We start from the raw sequence: 23,481 nt of genomic DNA on the forward strand, positions 1-23,481 counted from the left end.
AGGGCGCACCGGAATTTTCAAGTTCTTTAGCGGCCCGATATTGTCACGGATGAAATGTCATATCATGGTTATCGTGACCAACATTTTCTCCGTTATTATTATCGTGATATTATTGAATGTGCTCAAAAAGTACTGACACACACATTGACATCTTTTTACCAAATTATTATTATTTTTAAACATTTTCTTCGTTATTATTATCGTGATATTATTGAATGTGCTCAAAAAGTACTGACACACACATTGACATCTTTTTACCAAATTATTATTATTTGTAAAGGCCTACTGAAACCCACTACTACCGACCACGCAGTCTGATAGTTTATATATCAATGATGAAATCTTAACATTGCAACACATGACAATACGGCCGGGTTAGATTAGTAAAGTGCAATTTTAAATTTCCCGCGAAATATCCTGCTGAAAACGTCTCGGTATGATGACGTTTGCGCGTGACGTCACAGATTGTAGCGGACATTTTGGGACACCATTGTGGCCAGCTATTAAGTCGTCTGTTTTCATCGCAAAATTCCACAGTATTCTGGACATCTGTGTTGGTGAATCTTTTGCAACTTGTTTAATGAACAATGAAGACAGCAAAGAAGAAAGCTGTAGGTGGGAAGCGGTGTAGTAGCGGCCGGCTGCAGCAACACAAACACGTAGCGGCCACGTCGTAGCCGGTGTTTCATTGTTTACATTCCCGAAATATAACAGTCAAGCTTTACCATTGGCCTGTGGAGAACTGGGACAACAGAGACTCTTACCAGGAGGACTTTGAGTTGGATATGCATGCTTGTGGAGAACTGGGACAACAGAGACTCTTACCAGGAGGACTTTGAGTTGAATACGCGCTACCGTGAGTACGCAGCTGCGGCTTCCAAACATTTGATCGCTTGCCCGTACGTGCGTGCCGCTATGTGCATGTCACGTACGTAACTTTGGGGAAATATATGTGCTGTAAGAACTTTGCGGAGGTGAACGGTACTTTGGGCTGTGGGATTGAGTGTGTTGTGCGGGTGTTTGAGTTGCATTGGCGGGTTATATGGACGGGAGGGGGGAGATGTTTGTTATGCGGGAATAATTTGTGGCATATTAAATATAAGCCTGGTTGTGTTGTGGCTAATAGAGTATATATATGTCTTGTGTCTATTTACTGTTTTAGTAATTCCCAGCTGAATATCAGGTCCCACCCGCCTCTCACAGCATCTTCCCTATCTGAATCGCTTCCACTGCCCTCTAATCCTTCACTCTCACTTTCCTCATCCATAAATCTTTCATCCTCGCTCAAATTAATGGGGTAATCGTCGCTTTCTCGGTCCGAATCGCTCTCGCTGCTGGTGGCCATGATTGTAAACAATGTGCAGACATGAGGAGCTCCACAACCTGTGACGTCACGCTACTTCCGGTACAGGCAAGGCTTTTTTTATCAGCGACCAAAAGTTGCGAACTTTATCGTCAATGTTCTCTACTAAATCCTTTCAGCAAAAATATGGCAATATCGCGAAATGATCAAGTCTGACACATAGAATGGACCTGCTATCCTCGTTTAAATAAGAAAATCTAATTTCAGTAGGCCTTTAAAACCAACGAAAATGTGTGATGAGGTGGCGACTTGTCCAGGGTGTACCCCTCCTTCCACCCTAATGGAGCTGAGATAGGCTCCAGCACCCCCCGCGACCCCAAAAGAGACAAGCGGTAGAAAATGGATGGATGGATGGAAAATAAACACACTATTTGTGCATATTTTGTGTTTCTTATGTTTTACTGATAGTGTTTTAGTCTTATATTTGCATCTATTTCAGTGGCTAAGCTGTTATTGTTTTGAATATTGGTTTGTACTGTAGCACTTTATAAAAGTTACTTAAATGAAAAGTGCGTAACAAACTAGCATCTACCATTATATAATATTTCTGGTGGGCGTTAGGGCGTCCTACTCTGTTCAGGGGTCTTGAACGCACAGTAACCACCTCTGTCTGGCTTTCCTCTGTCTTTAGAGCAGGGGTGTCAAACTCATTTTAGATGGGGGGGCCACATGGAGAAAAATCTACTCCCAGGTGGGCCGGTCTGGTAAAATCACGGCACGATAACTTAAAAATAAAGACAACTTCAGATTGTTTTCTTTGTATAAAAAATAGAACAAGCACATTCTGAAAATGTTCAAATCATAATGTTGTTGTTGTTTTTTTACACTTACATGTTGCGGTTAATAATATTCTAGCTGTATTTGTTGTTATTTATACTTTATGAATAAATTATGTGATAATGTCCATCAGTCAACACCAATTTCATCATTGGTGTTATTTTCAATCTATCAAGATAAAAAAAATATCAAAATCAAATTACAGGATGTTATTTATGTAGTTTGCTCATTTTCCAAGACTGGTGCTCTGTGGTTGTTGTTTTTTTACACATGTAGCTTCATCTACAAAGATACAAATAATTGCTATTGCGACATCTAGTGGACACATTTAGAACAGCAGTTTCTTTCATTCCAAAATGTCGGCTCATTTTTATACTTACCAAACTCATCTCGCGGGCCGGATAAAACCTTACGTTTGACACCCCTGCTTTAGAGCGATCACTCTTAGCTTCTTTTTACACTTGTATGACCTTCAAGACTGCTAAAATGTGACTTAAAAACATTGTTAGAAGATTAGCGTACCTCACGAGACCTCAAATAATTAACTGTTTTATTTTCATTCATGATTATTATTCATTTATTCAATTTCAAAGATTTAAAAAAATTTAGTTGTGTTTTAGTTCTTAAGACTTTTGTTAAATTTTGAGCTGCCGACATAAACGGCGACATGAGTGAAATGTTTCTTAAAAATATCCCGTAGTTCCAGTTTGACTCTGGAACAGATTATTTCTTTTACCTTCATTTCCAATGGGAAAATACTTTCAAAGATTTCAGGCAATATGATGTTTTATGTTCCTCATCTAAACAACCCAAAAAATAAAAAAGACTGTATAAGATAGTCGCACATTTTCAGGACTTAAACTTACCTTTAACTGTGTCACAAAAAGCTTTGTCTGTTTACAAACGGCGGTAGGATTGGCAAGCTGTGTATATTTTTAGCTTCGCGAAAATGAAGCTAATAAAGCTATTTTTCATCTCGGTGGGGGCCACACTTCAACCTTTTAGTATTTAGCGTGATTGCCGGGCTCTCTACTTTGTGTAACAGTTAACAGGCTCCCTGATTCCTATTTAAGAGCTCATTTAAGCCGGCTTGCTAGCTTCTGACAGCCCGAGCATTTATCTCATGGTGCCATATTGTAATAGAATTCTATTCAGGAAAGATTATACCCCGGCTTTCTGATGATAATTTTCACCATCTTTGAGAGCAGAGTTTTTTTTTCCCTACACTCACTCACTTACTCCTCTTCTGCTCTTTCCCATGTGTAAAGATTCCTTCAGAATAATGGTTTCTCATCTGAATTTAAGCCTAACCTTTACATACCTTGCGAAGAGAAGAATGTGACGTTCTGTGTTTTTCTATTTAGTTGTGAATCATTCACAGAGGTCAAACGATGATAAAACCACATGAATCCCAACAGGAGGCAATTAACATTCACTATAATTTAAGTACGGTACCTGAGGTTTAATTTGAAAAGGACTTGCTATTTTTTTTTCTGGTTATGAGGGTTGTTTTTTTTTAGTTAACAATGGTTTTCAGCCACAGTTTGACCCTGGAACAGATTAATCAATGAGGTAATTCAACATCACTTTACTATAATTTTCCCAAGGATTCTGTAATGACGGCTCCTTTATACTTGCAGCTTTTTTTAGTATTTAGACGTCAAATTCAGACATCGCGCATTAGCTCATGTGTATAGCTCTTTTCTGTAAGTAAGGGTTTTATGATCTTTTCCAGCCAATCCGCGTAGAAAATACATCCATTTATTTAAAGGCCTACTGAAAACGGGGATAAACGGGGATAGCAGATCCATTCTATGTGTCATACTTGATCATTTCGCGATATTGCCATATTTTTGCTGAAAGGATTTAGTAGCGAACAACGCCGATAAAGTTTGCAACTTTTGGTCGCTGATAAAAAAAAGTCTTGCCTATACCGGACGTAGCGTGACGTCACAGGAGGAAGGGCTGCTCACATTTTCCCATTGTTTACAAGGCAGTGAGAGAGATTCGGACCGAGAAAGCGACGATTACCCCATTAATTTGAGCGAGGATGAAAGATTTGTGGATGAGGAACGTGAGAGTGAAGGACTAGAGTGCAGTGCAGGACGTATCTGTTTTCGCTCTGACCGTAACTTAGGTACACGGTCTCATTGGATTCCACACTCTCTCCTTTTTCTATTGTGGATCACGGATTTGTATTTTAACCCACCTCGGATACTATATCCTCTTGAAAATGAGAGTCGAGAACGCGAAATGGACATTCACAGTGACTTTTATCTCCACGACAATACATCGGCGAAGCACTTTAGCTACGGAGCTAACGTGATAGCATCGGGCTCAAATGCAGATATAAACAAAATAAATAAACCCCTGACTGGAAGGATAGACAGAAAATCAACAATACTATTAAACCCTGGACATGTAAATACACGGTTAATGCTTTCCAGCTTGGCGAAGCTTAACAATCCTGTTGCTAACGACGCCATTGAAGCTAACTTAGCAACGGGACCTCACAGAGCTATGATAAAAACATTAGCCCTCCACCTACGCCAGCCAGCCCTCATCTGCTCATCAACACCCGTGCTCACCTGCATTCCAGCGATCGATGGAAGGACGAAGGACTTCAGCCGATCATCCGTGCGGTCGGCGGCTAGCGTCGGCTAGCGTCGGCTAGCGTCGGCTAGCGTCGGCTAGCGCGTCTGCTATCCAAGTCAAAGTCCTCCTGGTTGTGTTGCTACAGCCAGCCGCTAATACACCGATCCCACCTACAACTTTCTTCTTTGCAGTCTTCATTGTTCATTAAACAAATTGCAAAAGATTCACCAACACAGATGTCCAGAATACTGTGGAATTTTGAGATGAAAACAGAGCTTTCTTGTATTGGATTCAATGGTTTCAATTCCGTTTAACTAGTGACGTCACGTGCATACGTCATCATACATAGACGTTTTCAACCGGAAGTTTAGCTGGAAATTTAAAATTGCACTTTATAAGTTAACTCGGCCGTATTGGCATGTGTTGCAATGTTAAGATTTCATCATTGATATATAAACTATCAGACTGCGTGGTCGGTAGTAGTGTCTTTCAGTAGGCCTTGAATATATACTACAAATAATTACAATCTTATTTTAGTTTATTTTAGGGCGGCAGCTATTGGTTATTTTAGTAATCGAGTATTCTATCGATTAGTTTGTTCGATTAATCAAGTAATTGTGTAAAACACACATTATAGCCTCAATGCGTATTTTAGGAAAAAAAACAGTTACAATAAACAACCATTTTCAGCTTGCCATAACCTTCATTCTTTTTTTCCAACAAGTGCACATTGTCAACATTAAATATGAAAATGTTTTAACATTTGTGCATTAATAGAAAAGAACAAAACATTTTTGCGGCAATTACCCACTCTCCGCCGCGACTATAAGTATACTAGTATCAGTAGCGGGCCGTGCGTTTCCCACCTAGGCCTTCGGTGATGTCCGACTTCAAAGATTACCTTTCAAAATACCATAATTGATGTCACCACATGACCATTGCTGGAGAAATAATACTATACAGGAACACATTTACGCACTACTGCGCATTGAACCACATCAAAATTATACAAAACGGGTTATTTTCTGGCGCATTTAAAAATAAATTAAAATGCAACAGCAAATAGAACATATGTTATGTGGTACTGTCAAAATTAAAATCGCAAAAAACATATTAAAAGTTAAACAATAAAGTATTTGAACTCACAATTAGTAGGACCTATTTGACGCCGTATAAGCCAGTGGTACCCCTCGTCATCGGCCTATCAAAGTGGAAATGGTGAGCATTTCATCGCCAGAACAGCTGAGCTAGCTTCCGGTGGAAGCGACTAACCTGTGATTAATTATGATTAATACAAATTCAAAATGTGATTAATTGTTTGATTAAAAACAATCATTTGACAGCACTGTATATGATGTTAAAGTGCATTTTGAAACGAGCTATGCATGACAGATTTCCTGTATAAACAACAATGTTATGTGGGAAACAATTAGACAAACTTTATTTATCCCCAGAGGAAATAGTTTTAATTCATTGTATTTCTGTTCCCATTACGCCCTCTGGGGATAATTGTTTTAAAAGCCAAACAAATCAAGACAACTGGCGCCTTGGGTCAGACTAAGGTTCTAACCTTACAGGTGGCATGTAAAAGTGCTGCAACAGAGGAAAAAAAGCCAGACAAAATGAAAGTGTCTGCAACAAGCGCCACTAAGAATGCCGCGAGTCAGCAAGTAATCCAAATGAAAAGACAGCAAAGGAAGATAATCCCTCACATTCCCACGGTAGGGAAATTCACAGTGATGATGCAGCATCAAGTCCGACTCGGGGCTTCAGTATCGAACCGGCAATCTTCCAATTACCGGTCTCTCTAACCTCTCAGCCAAGGGACCACGTGAGAACACAGGACAACACACAATGCCTTCACTTTGAATATGATTTCAATTATATGTTTAGACACTGACTTCACCATTAATACTGAAAGTAAAAGAGATTGCTGAGGATATTCCATGTATTTTTAGCTGCAATAGACCCAAAACAAAAGGGTATTTTGTAAGTACAAAAAAGTCCATATATAATGCTAAAGGGGTGAGAACATTACAGCAAGACCTCCAAATGTGCTCCTATGGTTTTCTGCACACAAATTCCAAACTCAAACCAAAGTAAATAAACATCAGGAGGTACCGAGGATGTCGTTGTTGCTTGTACAGCCCTTTGAGACACTTGTGATTTAGGGCTATATAAATAAACATTGATTGATTGATTGATTGACTTTAGTTCAGCGAATATTAGGGATGTCTGATAATGGCTTTTTGCTGATATCCGATATTCCGATATTGTCCAAATCTTAATTACCGATACCGATATCAACCGATACCGATATATACAGTTGTGGAATTAACACATTATTATGCCTAATTTGGACAACCAGGTATGGTGAAGATAAGGTCCTTTTTAAAAAAAATTATAAAATAAGATGAATAAATTAAAAACATTTTCTTGAATAAAAAAGAAAGTAAAACAATATAAAAACAGTTACATAGAAACTAGTAATTAATGAAAATGAGTAAAATTAACTGTTAAAGGTTAGTACTATTAGTGGACCAGCAGCACGCACAATCATGTGTGCTTACGGACTGTATCCCTTGCAGACTGTATTGATATATATTGATATATAATGTAGGAACCAGAAATATTAATAACAGAAAGAAACAACCCTTTTGTTTGAATGAGTGAGAATGAGTGTAAATGGGGGAGGGAGGTTATTTGGGTTGGTGCACTATTTGTAAGTGTATCTTGTGTTTTTTATGTTGATTTAATAAAAAAAACCAAAAAAAACCCGATACCGATAATAAAAAAAACGATAGTAATAATTTCCGATATTACATTTTAAAGCATTTATCGGCCGATAATATCGGCAGGCCGATATTATCGGTCATCTCTAGCGAATATGATATAATTTATTGTTCATACTTTTTTTTTGGCTTTTTCTTGTGCTTTTTGGCTACGCTTATTAGAAAAAAAAGCGATTCAATATACCGTATTTTCCGTACCATAGGGCGCACCGGATTATAAGGCGCACTGCCGATGAATGGTCTATTTTTGATCTTTTGTCATATATAAAGTGGACTGGATTATAGGGCACATTTAAGGAGTCATATTATTATTTTATTTTTTTGTACATGAAAAACACTTCCTTGTGGTCTACATAACATGTAATGGTGGTTCTTTGGTCAAAATGTTGCGTAGATTATGTTTTACAGATCATCTTCAAGCCGCTTTCGGACAGTTGCTTCCGGATGCGCCGTTTTGTGGGCGGTCTTATTTACGTGGCTCACCTTCGACAGCGTCTTATCCCCGTCATCTTTGTTGTAGCGGTGTAGCGTGCAAGGACGGGGGTGGAAGCAGTGTCAAAAGATGGCACTAACTGTTTGAATGACATTCAGACTTTACTTAAATCAAAAACGGAGCAGCATCTCCTCATCCGGAAACAACAACCAGGCCGGAAATGTGTCCCGTGAAAAACCGTCCGAACGGAACTCTAATAACTAAAGTTCCTTGGGTGAATAATGTTTACTCACTACACCGGTATGTTTTAGCGTTTTTATGGCGAGTTTACTGACAGATATAAGTAATAACTTTACACTACTTTATATTAAAAATGGCAACCGCGGAGGATGAATTTCCCATAACAAGAAGATAGAGACTACGATATCGTCACGGACTACAAAGCCGGACGCGCAATTTTTCAGGATTTATGCAGATCCCAAATACAGATCAGCAGGTACCAGAAAGTAAAAAAAGTTGCTTTTGCATAATATTGCGAAACAAAACGCCAGATAATATGTCTTACCTTACACACACACACCATAATAATACCTGATGTTGAAGCACAGTACAATCCATCAAACGGTGCAGTTTCATAGCTTACCAAAGTCGTACTAAAACATTTTGATAGATTTTTGAGAACCCTGTGTAATGTTTTATATTTATAAATGGAATATATAAAATGTTGGTGTTGAGTCATATTGCCATCATATTGCAGTCTACACGTATCTCTTATGTTTGACTGCCATCTACTGGTCACACTTCTCATTAAACCATGTACCAAATAAAATTGCTTCGAGGTCGGTCAGCAAAACCAGAATTATTCCGTACATTAGGTGCACCGGGTTATAAGGCACACTGTTGAGTTTTGAGAAAAAAAAAGATTTTAAATGCCATTTATAGTCCGGAAAATACGGTACATAATTAATACTACTAAGCAGGCTTGTGCATAATTTTGAATTTTAAAAGAATTGGAATTTGAATTAAATTGGAATTACAGGAAGGGGAATTAAGTTATGTACAATTCAGAGAATTTCCTCATTGACAAAGAAACAAAAAGAACTGTTCTACATGTTTAACAAAGTTTGTGCCTTTGAACATGAAACTAAAACATCAATTTGAATTTAAATACTGCTCTGGGATCAATTGGGAAATTAAAAACTATTCCACCATAATTAAGAAGTCATAATACCTCAAATTAGATCAATCGTTGTATAACATATAGCCATTTTCTACCGCTTGTCCCCTAATTCTCGATTAAAAAAAAACATTTTCTGTATTTAAAATATAATGTGTTCATGAGGTTTACAGTAAAAATATGTACAACAGTCACATATGGAATATATATTGTGAAGCATGTTTCTTGATTACACCAAAATTATCAATTCCAATTTCTACTCTACTTTCTTTAATTTCAATCTTCCATCAGGAAACTATGTTGAACAAAAAAAGTTAAGTAAAACAATGCAAAACTAAAAATAAGTTATAATAACACCACTATTACCATCTATTTCAACCTCAATTCAAATCTAATTCAAATTAATGGAATTGAATTGGAATTTGGTAGACATCGTCAATTCAATGCAGACTTTTGCGACAAATGCTGCTAAGCGTGGCTCACTTCTTTTTACACTTACGCAGCAAACGTTACATCATGTGGACACCTCAGTTGCTTTAACACTTGTATGACAGTTAACAATATTCAAACATTACTTAAAACCATCAGCATCATTAATAAGAATTTCATGAAAGTGACAGTCTGACACTGGAACAGAACATTTCTATACTTTTAATACTTCTTCGGGGAGATTTGCTTGGAACTCCGAACAAATTGGCCACGAATCCTGAAATCCTGCGGATGTTAACTCTTTTTTTATATGTTTGACCTTGGCTGAACGTCGGAGCCCTTGCAGTTTTAACACGTGTTTAGTTTGATGGCGCCAATAAAAACCGTCACATCATCACGACTTGCTACTATAAGTTCATCACCTTGCTTGCGCCGAGGTCGTTAAAGGCGTCTACACCTTAAGCCGGCCGTCTCCCTCTGATATGGTGTTAATGATGCATTTATGTGGTGTTGTGTGGAATTAGGAGCTTCTCTGCGCCTGACTTTGTGAGTTCATTAACATGCATTAACAGCCTTTGACGGGACACATTTATAAGGGCTCATGCCCTGTTATGGAAAAGTGGCCGCCATATAACATGCAAATTACAGGAGTGAAAGCATCCATGATGTTTAAGACTGTTGTTTTATTTTATTTGAACAATGTTTTGTTGGATGCTGTAGTGCTGCGGTTGATGCAATTTTAATGTCAAATAAACACGCTCATCGTTAAGTAAGCACTAGTCATTGAAAAATAACATCTTCATTATTGCAGCATTTTGGCATGTGTTTGTACAACTGCTTAAAGGCATCAGATTGATGTTTTCCCACAGCCCAGCTGATGTAATAGAGAGCCACAGTGCGCTTTAAACATGCTCTACAGTTTGTGTTGTGTTTGTGCCTCTTGCAGGCATATTCACCTCCAAGATGGCCTTGTCAACATAACAACAACATGTGACCTCCTTATGCAGCCCTCGGGGCATCTCAAAACTACCACCTGTCCTCCTGAAATCTCTCTGGAAAATGAGAATACTCCGCGTCCATTGCCTAGTTACGACGCCGTACTATCGTGTTGAGATTCCTCAAGCACCTTAAGGAAGGGTTTATCCCACTTAATGTAGAAAATGGATGGATGGATGCTGAGACATAATGCATTCTGTTCAATAAAACAGACCAAAGCCTGGTTGACCTGCTTACGAAAGTGAATAGGTAACCATAGAGATTGTATGTGTATATTTGTTGGCTAAAGGGAAAACAAAACTGTACATATTACAAAAAATATCACTTATCAAAAATACTAAATGGTTCGTTCCGCCTGTATAGCGGCAAACCTAATTTCGAATACCTCACTGAACACAGACATCATAACGTCATCAAAGCTCACCCTGAAGCATTCACACACAGCACCGAGATTTTGGAACAAGTATGAAGTGATAAGAGAGGTACAAATATAATACATCTATCTGCGGCAGCACAGGAGACATTTACGTACAAGTTTCACTTTTGCATCTCATCGCCCATAACTGTGGTGCATTCAAAGACCCACGATTAAAGTTAGAAACAGAGGTGTCGCTAGTTTTTAGAGACAAAAGGACTTAACGGGGGATTGGAATTTTGCCTGTTGTTTAAAATCATTATGAAAGACAAGAACACATTTAAAAAATATATATTTTTAAGGATTTTAAAGATGATAAAACGCTTGAAAAATGTCACAGTTGCAGCCTTCAAAGCCCTCTAAAAAAATTCAAAAACCCTCCATCAACATTTTATATACACACTGCAAATAAATATATGATGTAGTAACAGACATGTCCATAAAAATCTGTAATATGTACAATATTTACCTTATTTTTATAATTTTAATGGTTGCCTTAGCGCATTTATTTCAGTTTCCATAGCTGTTCACTTCTGACTTTCAGCAACAAACGTGTGTTTCTACTTCCGGAAATAAACCCGAGTGTCATGGCAGACTTGGTAACAGACAAGGAAGATGACTATTTTTGGACAAATGAGGATTCATAACCTTATCTTTTTGAAGCTGAATATACGGAGGATGAACTTCTGCTTCGAGAGGCGAGCACAAAGGAAGGGTGAAACATTGAAGAAGACGGAAGCCGAGAGAGTGAGGTCAGCGTACAGCTTTGACGCTGTACATGTGGAACTTGGAGCTGAGCTATTTCGGCATAAATGGCATGCTTGACCCAAAATAAACTGGAAAAACGTCCCCGGCCAGCTGGACCAAGCGCACAACTGTCCATTGAGTGAGTCACTGGCCCCGTTTACACTGCACATCAAATCTGATTTTTTTTGCCCTCAAGTTACATAGATCAGATTTTTTTTTTTTTGCCAGTCTAAACGCTCCAAAGATTTGGGCCACTTTGGCCTGCAGTGTAAACGTAGTCACTATAGTATCGATTATGACACACGCAGCCTGTCATGCGTGTTATTACAGTCAGTACATACTACTCAGTGGCCTAGTGGTTAGAGTGTCCGCCCCGAGATCGGTAGGTTGTGAGTTCAAACCCCGGCCGATTCATACCAAAGACTATAAAAATGGGACCCATTACCTCCCTGCTTGGCACTCAGCATCAAGGGTTGGAATTGGGGGTTAAATCACCATAAATGATTCCCGGGCACGGCACCGCTGCTGCTCACTGCTCCCCTCACCTCCCAGGGGGTGAACAAGGGGATGGGTCAAATGCAGAGGACAAATTAGACCTAGTGTGTGTGTGACAATCATTGGTACTTTAACTTTAACTTTAACTTATCGCAATTTGTTGTGCGTTACAAACTCAAACATGCATCAGGTGCTGACGTAGAAGCTATCTTATCTCTTGTCTTGCCGTAGCTAGCTTTTACAGTTAATATCATAGAATGCCGATGTGTTACTCCGCTGAAAAAAATAGTTCCTCAGTAATCGCTCTTACAGTTACAAGGTTGGTTATTATACAGGTTACGGAACGTGAATGAAGTATTGTTGGCGGTTTTTGAATGCATTTTTATCAGGATTTAGACGTATAAGTTATTGCATCTATTAGCTAGACGTTTTTTACAAGTTATGAAAAAAAATATTTTGTCTTCTTGTTTCTCATAATCATTGTGAACGATAGGCAAAATTGCATTAAAAAAAAAATGTGATCCCCTTTAACTCCCATGAGATGCAATAATAATATCATAATCATAATAAAAATGATGTTATTCATATTGTCATATTGTCCACTGATCCTAATCCTATGTGTATGAACTAATCTCCACTTTACACTCTGAGGAGAATTGGACAGATTAATAATCAATCTTAATGACTAAAGTTAATATTTTGAACACTTTATATTGAACTTGTTGGCACTTATTGTAAAAAAAAAAAAAAAAAAAAAAAAAAAAAAAAAAATATATATATATATATATATATATATATATATATATATATATATATATATATATATATATATATAAAAATATATATATATATATATATATATATATATATATATATATATATATATATATATATATATATATATATATATATATATATATATATATATATATATATATATATATATATATACACACTACCGTTCAAAAGTTTGGGGTCACCCAAACAATTTTGTGGAATAGCCTTCATTTCTAAGAACAAGAATAGACTGTCGAGTTTCAGATGAAAGTTCTTTTTTTGGCAATTTTGAGTGTTTAATTGACCCCACAAATGTGATGCTCCATAAACTCAATCTGCTCAAAGGAAGGTCAGTTGTGTAGCTTCTGTAACGAGCTAAACTGTTTTCAGATGTGTGAACATGATTGCACAAGGGTTTTCTAATCATCAATTAGCCTTCTGAGCCAATGAGCAAACACACTGTACCACTAGAACACTGGAGTGATAGTTGCTGGAAATGGGCTTCTATACACCTATGTAGATATTGCACCAAAAACCAGACATTTGCAGCTAGAATAGTCATTTAACACATTAGCAATGTATAAAGTGTATTTCTTTAAAGTTAAGACTAGTTTAAAGTTATCTTCATTGAAAAGTACAGTGCTTTTCCTTCAAAAATAAGGACATTTCAATGTGACCCCAAACTTTTGAACGGTAGTGTATATATATATATATATTTATTTTTTATTTTTTTCTAGATATGTTTTAGATATGTTAATCCTATCTTTAATATGTCATAAACATAATTAAGTGTTTTAAAAAGATGGTTTAAACCGAATCCATGCAATAATTCCTCAATTAAATATGATGTAAGGTGTTCGGAATAAACTATTTTTTAGCGACTTGAATTCTTCTTTCTGTACTTGCACCAGAATTCCTCAGCACCTTATGTAAATTATTTGTTGGTAGTTTTTAATATCCTGCCCACGAACCAACAGAAGAAGAAGAGTCATGCACTGCTGTAACATCAAAGGTGTTCCGTGGTGTTAAATGCTGTTTTAATTCATCCACTATGAAGTATCTCACAGTCACGTAGAAGGCACACATTACATCATCTAAGCTCTTTCACTGGTTCTCATCCCCTCTTTTATGCTCTCTTCTCTCCATTCCATGGAGGTCACTCCTCTCCTGTCTCCATCATGTCACATACGCTCAGCAATGTGCCGCTCCGGCAGCTCGGCTCATTATCGCCCACGCTGGGCCTTTGGAGGTGACGGGCGGCCACGCCTGCGGATGCCAGCATAGGCCTTTGCAAGCCAGCTGTCGGGGCTTTCCTTTCCCCTCAAGTGGGGAGGCTAGGGGTTCCTCTATGCATGGGCTCACCCGACATAAAAAGATAACGGCTGCTAAGTAGAGCTTCTTTCTAGCGACGTTGCCTCTTACATCCTGATTGCCCTTGATTGTCGTTGACTTGATTGCTTCCACACATAAGTGGACTTCAACAGGTCCACTTATTCATCATATCTTGCAATTTAGGATTCTCGCCACCCCCCTCTTATGCGCATATAAAAAGTAGTCTATAGTATTTGGGTGTCCGATTTTTTTCACATCACTACATTAGTTTGTGTAAACAAATTCTTCTAACAGCTGCACACAAATAGATGGTAGAAATGTAGGGGTGTCCCCATTCCCATATTGAAAAGGGTCTGATTTCACACACAAAAAAAGGAATATATCGGCTTTCATGTAAAATGTCCAATATACCGTATTTTCCGGACCATAGGGCACCGGATTATAAGGCGCACTGCCAATGATTGGTCTATTTTGTATCTTTTTTTATATATAAAGCGCGCTGGATTATAGGGCGCATTAAACGAGTCATATATATTTTTTTTTCTAAATTGAAAACACTTCCTTGTGGTCTACATCAGTGGTCCCCAACCACCGGGCCGCACAATAAATTGGTACCGATTGGTACCGGGCCACACACGAAATGTAAAAAAAAATTTAATTTATTTATTTATTTTTTTTAATTATTAAATCAACATAAAAAACACAATATATACATTATATATCAATATAGATCAATACAGTCTGCAGGGATACAGTCCGTAAGCACATATAAAATAAAATACCATAACCCCCCGCCCCCAATTTTCAAGCGCTGACCGGTCCGCAGCTACAAAAAGGTTGGGGACCACTGGTCTACATAACATGTAATAGTGGTTCTTTGGTCAAAATGTTGCATAGATTATGTTTTACAGATCATCTTGAAGTCGCTTTCTGACAGTCGCTTCCGTTTTGTGAGCGGTCTTATTTACGTGGCTCACCTTCGGCAGCGTATTCTCCCCGTCATCTTTGATGTAGTGGTGTAGCATGCGAGGACGGGAGTGGAAGAAGTGTCAAATGATGGAGCTAACTGTTCTAATGACATTCAGACTTTACTTAAATCAACAACGGAGCAGCATCTCCTCATCCGCCGGAAATGTGTCCCGTGAAAAACTGTTCGACCGGATATATATATATATATATACACAGTACAGGCCAAAAGTTTGGACACACCTTCTCATTTCAATGTATTTTCTTTATTTTCATGACTATTTACATTGTAGATTGTCACTGTAGGCATCACAACTATGACACCTGTGAAGTGAAAACCATTTCAGGTGACTACCTCTTGAAGCTCATCGAGAGAATGCCAAGAGTGTGCAAAGCAGTAACCAGAGCAAAGGGTGGCTATTTTGAAGAAACTAGAATATAAAACATGTTTTCAGTTATTTCACCTTTTTTTGTTAGGTACATAACTCCACATGTGTTCATTCATAGTTTTGATGCATTCAGTGACAATCTGCAATGTAAATAGTCATGAAAATAAAGAAAACCCATTGAATGAGGAGGTGTGTCCAAACTTTTGACCTGTACTATGTATATATATATATATATATATATATATATATATATATATATATATATATATATATATATATATATATATATATATATACACACTACCGTTCAAAAGTTTGGGTGACAGCCTTCATTTCTAAGAACAAGAAAAGACTGTCGCGTTTCAGATGAAAGTTCTCTTTTTCTGGCCATTTTGAGCGTTTAATTGACCCCACAAATGTGATGCTCCAGAAACTCAATCTGCTCAAAGGAAGGTCAGTTTTGTAGCTTCTGTAACGAGCTAAACTGTTTTCAGATGTGTGAACATGATTGCACAAGGGTTTTCTAATCATCAATTAGCCTTCTGAGCCAATGAGCAAACACATTGTACCATTAGAACACTGGAGTGATAGTTGCTGGAAATGGGCCTCTATACACCTATGTAGATATTGCACCAAAAACCAGACATTTGCAGCTAGAATAGTCATTTACCACATTAGCAATGTATAAAGTGTATTTCTTTAAAGTTAAGACTAGTTTAAAGTTATCTTCATTGAAAAGTACAGTGCTTTTCCTTCAAAAATAAGGACATTTCAATGTGACCCCAAACTTTTGAACGGTAGTGTATGTATATATATATATATATATATATATATATATATATATATATATATATATATATATATATATATATATATATATGTATATATATATATATATATATATATATATATATATATATATATATATATATATATATATATATATATATATATATATATATATATATATATATATATATATATATATCTCGGTGTCTTCTAGCTGCTCGGAATGTGTATATATATATATATATATATATATATATATATATATATATATATATATATATATATATATATATATATATATATATATATATATGTATATATGTATATATATATGTATATATATATATATATATATATATATATATATATATATATATATATATGTATATATATATATATATATACATATATATATATATATATATATATATATATATATATATATATATATGTGTATATATATATATATATATATATATATATATATATATATATATATATGTGTGTATATATATATATATATATATATATATATATATATATATATATATATATATATATATATATATATATATATATATATATATATGTATATATATATATATATATATATGTATATATATATATATATATATATATATATGTATATATATATATATATATATATATATATATATATATATATATATATATATATATATATATATATATATATATATATATATATATATATATATATATATATATATATTTATTTTTTATTTTTTTATTTTATTTTATTTATTTATTCATTTATTTATTTATTTTTAACTTAGGACTTCCTGTGGGCCGTATTTTGCATGAATTCCAATACATTTTGAAGAAATGCATATATGCACACAATTACTGTATAAACAACAAAATGTCAGTCAAAAGAAATAAAATACTGACCTTCTCCTGGTACTGCCGCCGCGAGGAGTCCAGCGACTGGATGAGGGCGGTGGCGTGGCCTACAAACATGGCGTAGCAGGTGGCGCCCACGATCATGCTGAGGATGGTCAGCCACACGTCGGTCATGCCCACCGGAGGGTACATGCCGTAGCCGATGCACAGCATGTGGCTCATGGCTTTGAAGAGCGCGTAAGAGTACTGCTGTCCCCACGTGTCGTTCTGCGGAGGGAAGACAGAGGCAGATGAAGTCGGGCGGTAATTGCCGCCGTTCACCCTTCTTGAAGGTGGCACGTTGAAAAGTCTCTTGTCTTAGGAGACAAGGCAATGGCAGATGGGTAGGGTGCGACGTCTCACTATGCAAACACGGCGAACAATTTTGGGTCCGAGCCCGAAAGACGCAGGCCTGAGAACAGGCGAATGTGGCGTGACACACGGGAGAGGCTTGCCGTGCGTTCGCATGAAAGTAGGTCAGCCATTTGGAAAGATGCGATTTCTCGCCGGGTTTTCTCATTTGTAGATAAATGGCCCCCACCTACCCCCCCTTTAGATCCCATAGTGGTAGTTCATGGCCAATCAATAGAAAGTCTCTCCTGGGGGTTGACATGTCCAAATTGCTTTCAAACTAATTTCTACAGCCGAAAAAAGCTTGAAAGATAGCCACTTTATTAGAGTCACTCCTGAAAAAAGGTAAGGAGTGATAACCCCAAGCAATAATGGGGGCACTACTGTAAAAAGGAGACAAAAAATGTTTTACTTTTAATGAGGACTAAACCAACTATGTGTCAATTAATGCAAAGCACCAGGTAATGGAGGACAAAAGACGAGGAACTCTCTATTAGTACCTGCGGCAGGCTGCAGTGGAAAGCGGAAGATATATTTGTTATTCCGTCACACTGCGACGCATTCTTCTAGTTAATGCAATTAATTAGACGGCATTTAGTGTGTGGAACAAAACAAAGTGCAGCCGGATGAGAAGCTTTGTTTCTCTCACAGGATTTAAAGTGCATGTTTTTAGAGCTCAGCTCACGGCCATCTGAAGGAAAGACGAAAGATGAAGAAGGAGGTATGTCGCTGAATAAGATATGAATATTGGAAACCTCAGCCCTAAAATGTATGACCGTAATTGCAAAAGTGTGTTGTATCCTACTAAGAGCTGTTTTATTAGGAAACCAAAGTTTTATTTTTTTCAAGTAAATTGTAATCTGTAATCTTTTTTGTATTTTAAAAAAAAAAAAACAGACAGACAGACAGTATTTGACAAAATTAAAGATGGACAATTGTATTCTTGCCAAAATAAGTTGTATTGAGAATAAAAGTCAGGATTTGGTAGTTTTATAAGTACTGACTAATTTCCGTCGGTAATGAAAATGTAGGTTTAATGTATTAAAGTTACCATATTTCAATACCTATGTTGCACATGTTGTTGCACATGACGTCACATCCTGTTGCAGACGAGGCACCCGCTCAAGCACTTAGCGAGGACTTGAGCAGCACTCAAACAGCACTCAGTTGGACTGCCTCGAGGTAATATTTCAATTTTCCATTGCAACAAAGCAAGAAGAAAGCGCTGGGAAGTTGAGTAAGGCTCGATTTTTTAAAAATGCGCCACCTCAATGCTAATTTACATTGGATTTGCCATAGACATGCTATTGATTAGCTATTTTACCTACAAATTTGGTAATTCCTACTTAGTGGCCTAGTGGTTAGAGCAGTGGTTCTTAACCTTGTTGGAGGTACCGAACCCCACCAGTTTCATATGCACATTCACCATATGTGAAAAATAAAATGTTTTTTGGGGGGTTTTTTCAAATTCAAGACAAAGTTATGTTTTTTTTTACTAGTGCACAACATGAACCGTGCATGAACATCACCTTGTTCAAAGAACAAAACCAACACAATGCATGAACTCACCACAAATTACACACTTGCAAATCAGATGGAAAATTAGAGGGAACGTTGTTTGGGGATATCCATAATACTTACACTTGGGCTTCTTCTTTATTGTCATTCAAATTTTAACTTTACAGTAAAGATACGCCGATAGGGAGAAGTTTTTATTTACACGATTGATTGAATGAAACTTTTATTAGTAGATTGCACAGTACAGTACATATTCCGTACAATTGACCACTAAATGGTGACACCCGAATAAGTTTTTCAACTTTTTTAATTAAGTCGGGGTCCACGTTAATCAATTCATGAGTCTGGTGTGTCTTGACCGCTGCGGTGGAGGCTCTGCCGAACCCCTGAGGCCGACTCACCGAACCCCTAGGGTTCGATCGAACCCAGGTTAAGAACCACTGGGTTAGAGTGTCCGCCCTGAGATCGCTAGGTTGTGAGTTCAAACCCCGGCCGAGTCATACTAATGACTATAAAAATGGGACCCATTACCTCCCTGCTTGACACTCAGCATCAAGGGTTGGAATTGGGGGTTGAATCACCAAAAATGATTCCCGGGCGCGGCTAACGCTGCTGCTCACTACACCCCTCACCTCCCAGGGGGTGATCAAGGGTGATGGGTCAAATGCAGAGAATAATTTTGTGTGTGTGACAATCATTAGTGCTTTAACTTTAACTTTAATCAAAACTACAACTAAAATGCATGTCAACAATTAAACAGCTGGTACACTGTAAACACTCTGTAGGGCTCCACAAAAGACAAAAATTACACATTCAGTTTACTGGCAAAGACTACTTCCTGACTACGGTAAGACACTGTAACCTATCTAAGGTCTTGGAATTGCAACTGCATAAAACATCTACTATATAATACCTGCAAAAGGAGACTCAGAAGTGTAATAAAATACAATACCGGACAGCACAGTTATCAGTTCAGTGTAAAAAATGTGTTATTAAACAATTTGCTGCGTCTGGGCATGGTAGCGGTATTTGTGACCTCAAGATGCGGACGCTGGAGATGACGTACAAGTAAGAGGAGTCTTTATTTTTTTAAACATGGCAAGGCAAAACCATACAGGACTCATGCTGCAAGGAAGCGCACAAGAAGCACAAGGAAAGCTGCGCTTGGCAGCAAAGCAAATCACAAAGGTAACAATTACCATCCTCGCAGAAAGTAACAGTAAAAAATGGTTAGCAAAAATCCAGCACCCACCAAGGAGTGAGGCTCGCTTATAAAGCTCTCTGATCCGCGATCAGAAGCAGGTGAGTCTCCTGATCACTAATCAGAGGCAGGTGAAGGGAACGGCGCTCAGGAGCAGTGAGGAAGTCACTGCAGGAAGACACCCACAGGAAGGCAAACCAAAATAAGAGCGCTAAACAGGAAATTAACCCAAAAAGACACAATAACATTTATTACCACATGAACACACACATAAGTCCTGTTGAATAGTATGATCGATTCCCAGGTACCGGGTATTGATACTGTATGGGTTCAAATGTGAAAGATACCCGTCTCGAGTTACAAGACGTCACAATGGAACAAAATAAAAGTCCTAATTTTACAAAAATAAAATAGTATTTTGGCGAGAAAGTTGGAGACGGATTAAAAATACAATATTTGCTGGATCAAAAAAGTTTTAATTTTGCAAGATTTTAAGTCTGTTATGATAAAACAAAGTCGGGACCCTTATGAGAATAATATTGTAATAGTCTGAAATTTACGAGAATAGAGTTGTCATTCATCCAATCATGAGTCATGCAAGAATGATAACTTGCAAGTCACATGATGCCGCCTGATAGCTTAGCCTTTAGGGAACATCCAATATGTACAACTTAAAAGTGCCATGTGTAATAATTTAATGTCAAGTCATCATTAAATGTCCAAGATATGTCAAAAGGCATTAATAAATCATGTTTTTTTCGAATACCTTTATAACTGATAACGGTAGTTCAGCCAGGATATGCTCATTTCAAAATTTGATTTTACAGCCCCGAAATATTGTTATTGTTTTCATTTCAATGCCCCGCCCTCCACCGTTTGACCAATTAAAAAGTATGTGATTGTGTCACATCAAGGTTGCCAGTTACGCACCACCCTCTTCGTCGAGCTACTGCCACTGGTAAAGTTACTAAATATGTCAGACCTTACTAAATCTAAAAGGCGTTGTTACGATTCTCAACGTATTCATGACAAAGCCAGGACCAAAACGAGGATTTGTATCGAGGATGCCTTCGAAAGATGGAGACGATTGAAGGCGGAGAAGATTTTTTCATCTAACGCCAAACTTGCTAATTTCCTCCTTGATGAGGTAAGTAAGGCATTTATGTTTTCTTATTACTTGTAATAAATGGAAAAGGACAATTCACATGTAAACTATGTTGTCCAATACAGTCTATGATCTTGTCTAACAAAGCTAGTATGTTTGGCAAGGCAAGGCAACTTTATTTATAAAGCACTTTTACAACAATTTTAAAATTGGACCAAAGTGCTTTACAGGTTAAAAAGCATAGAGCAAAAAAACTATACAAAACACAACAAAGAACATAAACAATGCATAAGCTAAACAAGATAGTGCAAAAGAAATACGGTGAAAGGTTTCGGATAAAAAGTAAAATTGCAAGATAAAAAATAATGAAATAATAAAAGTGCGACAAATTGAAAAAAAAAAAATCTGTTTGTGCAACGAATACTTAGCATGACACATCGACATATAAGCTAACGGGGGAAATGTATGCCGTTAGCCTGTATGTCCATGTGTATTTGAACTGACTGGGCAAAATATATTTTCAACAAATAAAACCTATGTGGATATGGGTAGTGTCAGTACTTATTTCTTCTCAGTATGCTAATAAGCTGAAGAAATGTGTTCCAACAATAGCACGGCTAATTGCAGTTTCTGGTACTGTATGTGCATCAGGGACAAATGGGGTGGTATTTGCTTACATGTAATGATTTTCTACTTTGTGTATTGACATGGTATATGATTTATGCGTAACGTGTTTTTTGTGTAACGTGGGTTGGCTCACAGAATCGCACTCTGCACTGAAAGATGGTGATGTGCGTACATGGAAGAGAATGTAGTGTGTCAGGTTGGATGCAACATGGAGTTATATTGAACAAAATGTGGCGGTAATTTTGTCAGGACGTGGACTATGGTGACGCAAATTACTGCGTGGATTGTTTTCCCGTGGTGCAAAGCGACTTGACTGGACAAGGCTTGCGGGTAAAGACATGATTTAATTTCTAACAAAGTACAAACAAAAGGGTACAAACAAAAGGCGCTCACAGTGGAGGAACAAAACTAACTCATGGGCAGAAACTATGAACATGAAACAAAAACACTTACGGTGACGTGAGCAGAGCAGCATGAACTATGAGTAACCAGAGCATGATAATGTCATCAGAGTAATGTCAAGGGTAACAAGGGTAGCAAGGGTAGCAAGGATAATGTGGCCAGACAGACTGCCTGGCAACTACAAGCTTAAATAATAAAGACATGAGTAGTGACAGGTGTGTAAGTACAAATGCATGACAGGTGAAACTAATAAGTTGTCATGGAAACAAAACAAGGGAGTGAAAAAACAGGAACTAAAAAGAGTCCAAAAACCAAACAGAACATAGCCAAACAAAATATGATCAAAAAACATGACAAATTTTACTGTTGGCCTTGGCTTGCCATCAATATAGGCCTATGCGATATATAATATATTATATATTATTACATATTAGGGGTTGTACGGTATTAGTATAGTACCGCGATTCTAATGAAACATATTCGGTACTATACCGCCTCTAAAAACATTTTAACAGACGTGTAGATAGAACATGTTAAAAGAGAAAGTAAGCAGATATTAACAGTAAATGTAAATGAACAAGGAGATTAATAATAAATGTTCTACCACTTGTCCTTAATCATTTTGACAAAATAATAGAATGGAAAATGACACAATATGTTACTGCATATGTCAGCAGTTAAATGAGGAGCCTTTGTTTGTTTACTTACTACTAAAAGACAAGTTGTCTTGTATGTTCGCTATTTTATCTAAGGACAAACTTGCAATAAGAAACATGTGTTTAATGTACCCTAAGATTTTATGTTAAAATAAAGCCAATAATGCAATTTTTTGTGGTCCCCTTTATTTAGGAAAATATCAAAAAGTATCGAAATAATGTTGGTAC

At 37.0% G+C, this 23,481-nt stretch overlaps 1 protein-coding gene across 1 annotated transcript in view; it reads right to left on the reverse strand.

The window, feature by feature from the left end:
• hcn4 (hyperpolarization activated cyclic nucleotide-gated potassium channel 4) overlaps positions 1-23,481 on the reverse strand; it is a 306,960-nt gene that overhangs the window by 79,399 nt on the left and 204,080 nt on the right. Inside the window, exon 4 of the mRNA XM_062067018.1 lies at positions 17,403-17,621. Within this exon, the coding sequence (XP_061923002.1) occupies positions 17,403-17,621 (219 nt within the window). The remainder of the gene's footprint in view (positions 1-17,402; positions 17,622-23,481) is intronic.

This window comes from Entelurus aequoreus, linkage group LG02 (assembly GCF_033978785.1).
Source record: "Entelurus aequoreus isolate RoL-2023_Sb linkage group LG02, RoL_Eaeq_v1.1, whole genome shotgun sequence".
Classification (NCBI taxonomy): Eukaryota; Metazoa; Chordata; class Actinopteri; order Syngnathiformes; family Syngnathidae; genus Entelurus; species Entelurus aequoreus.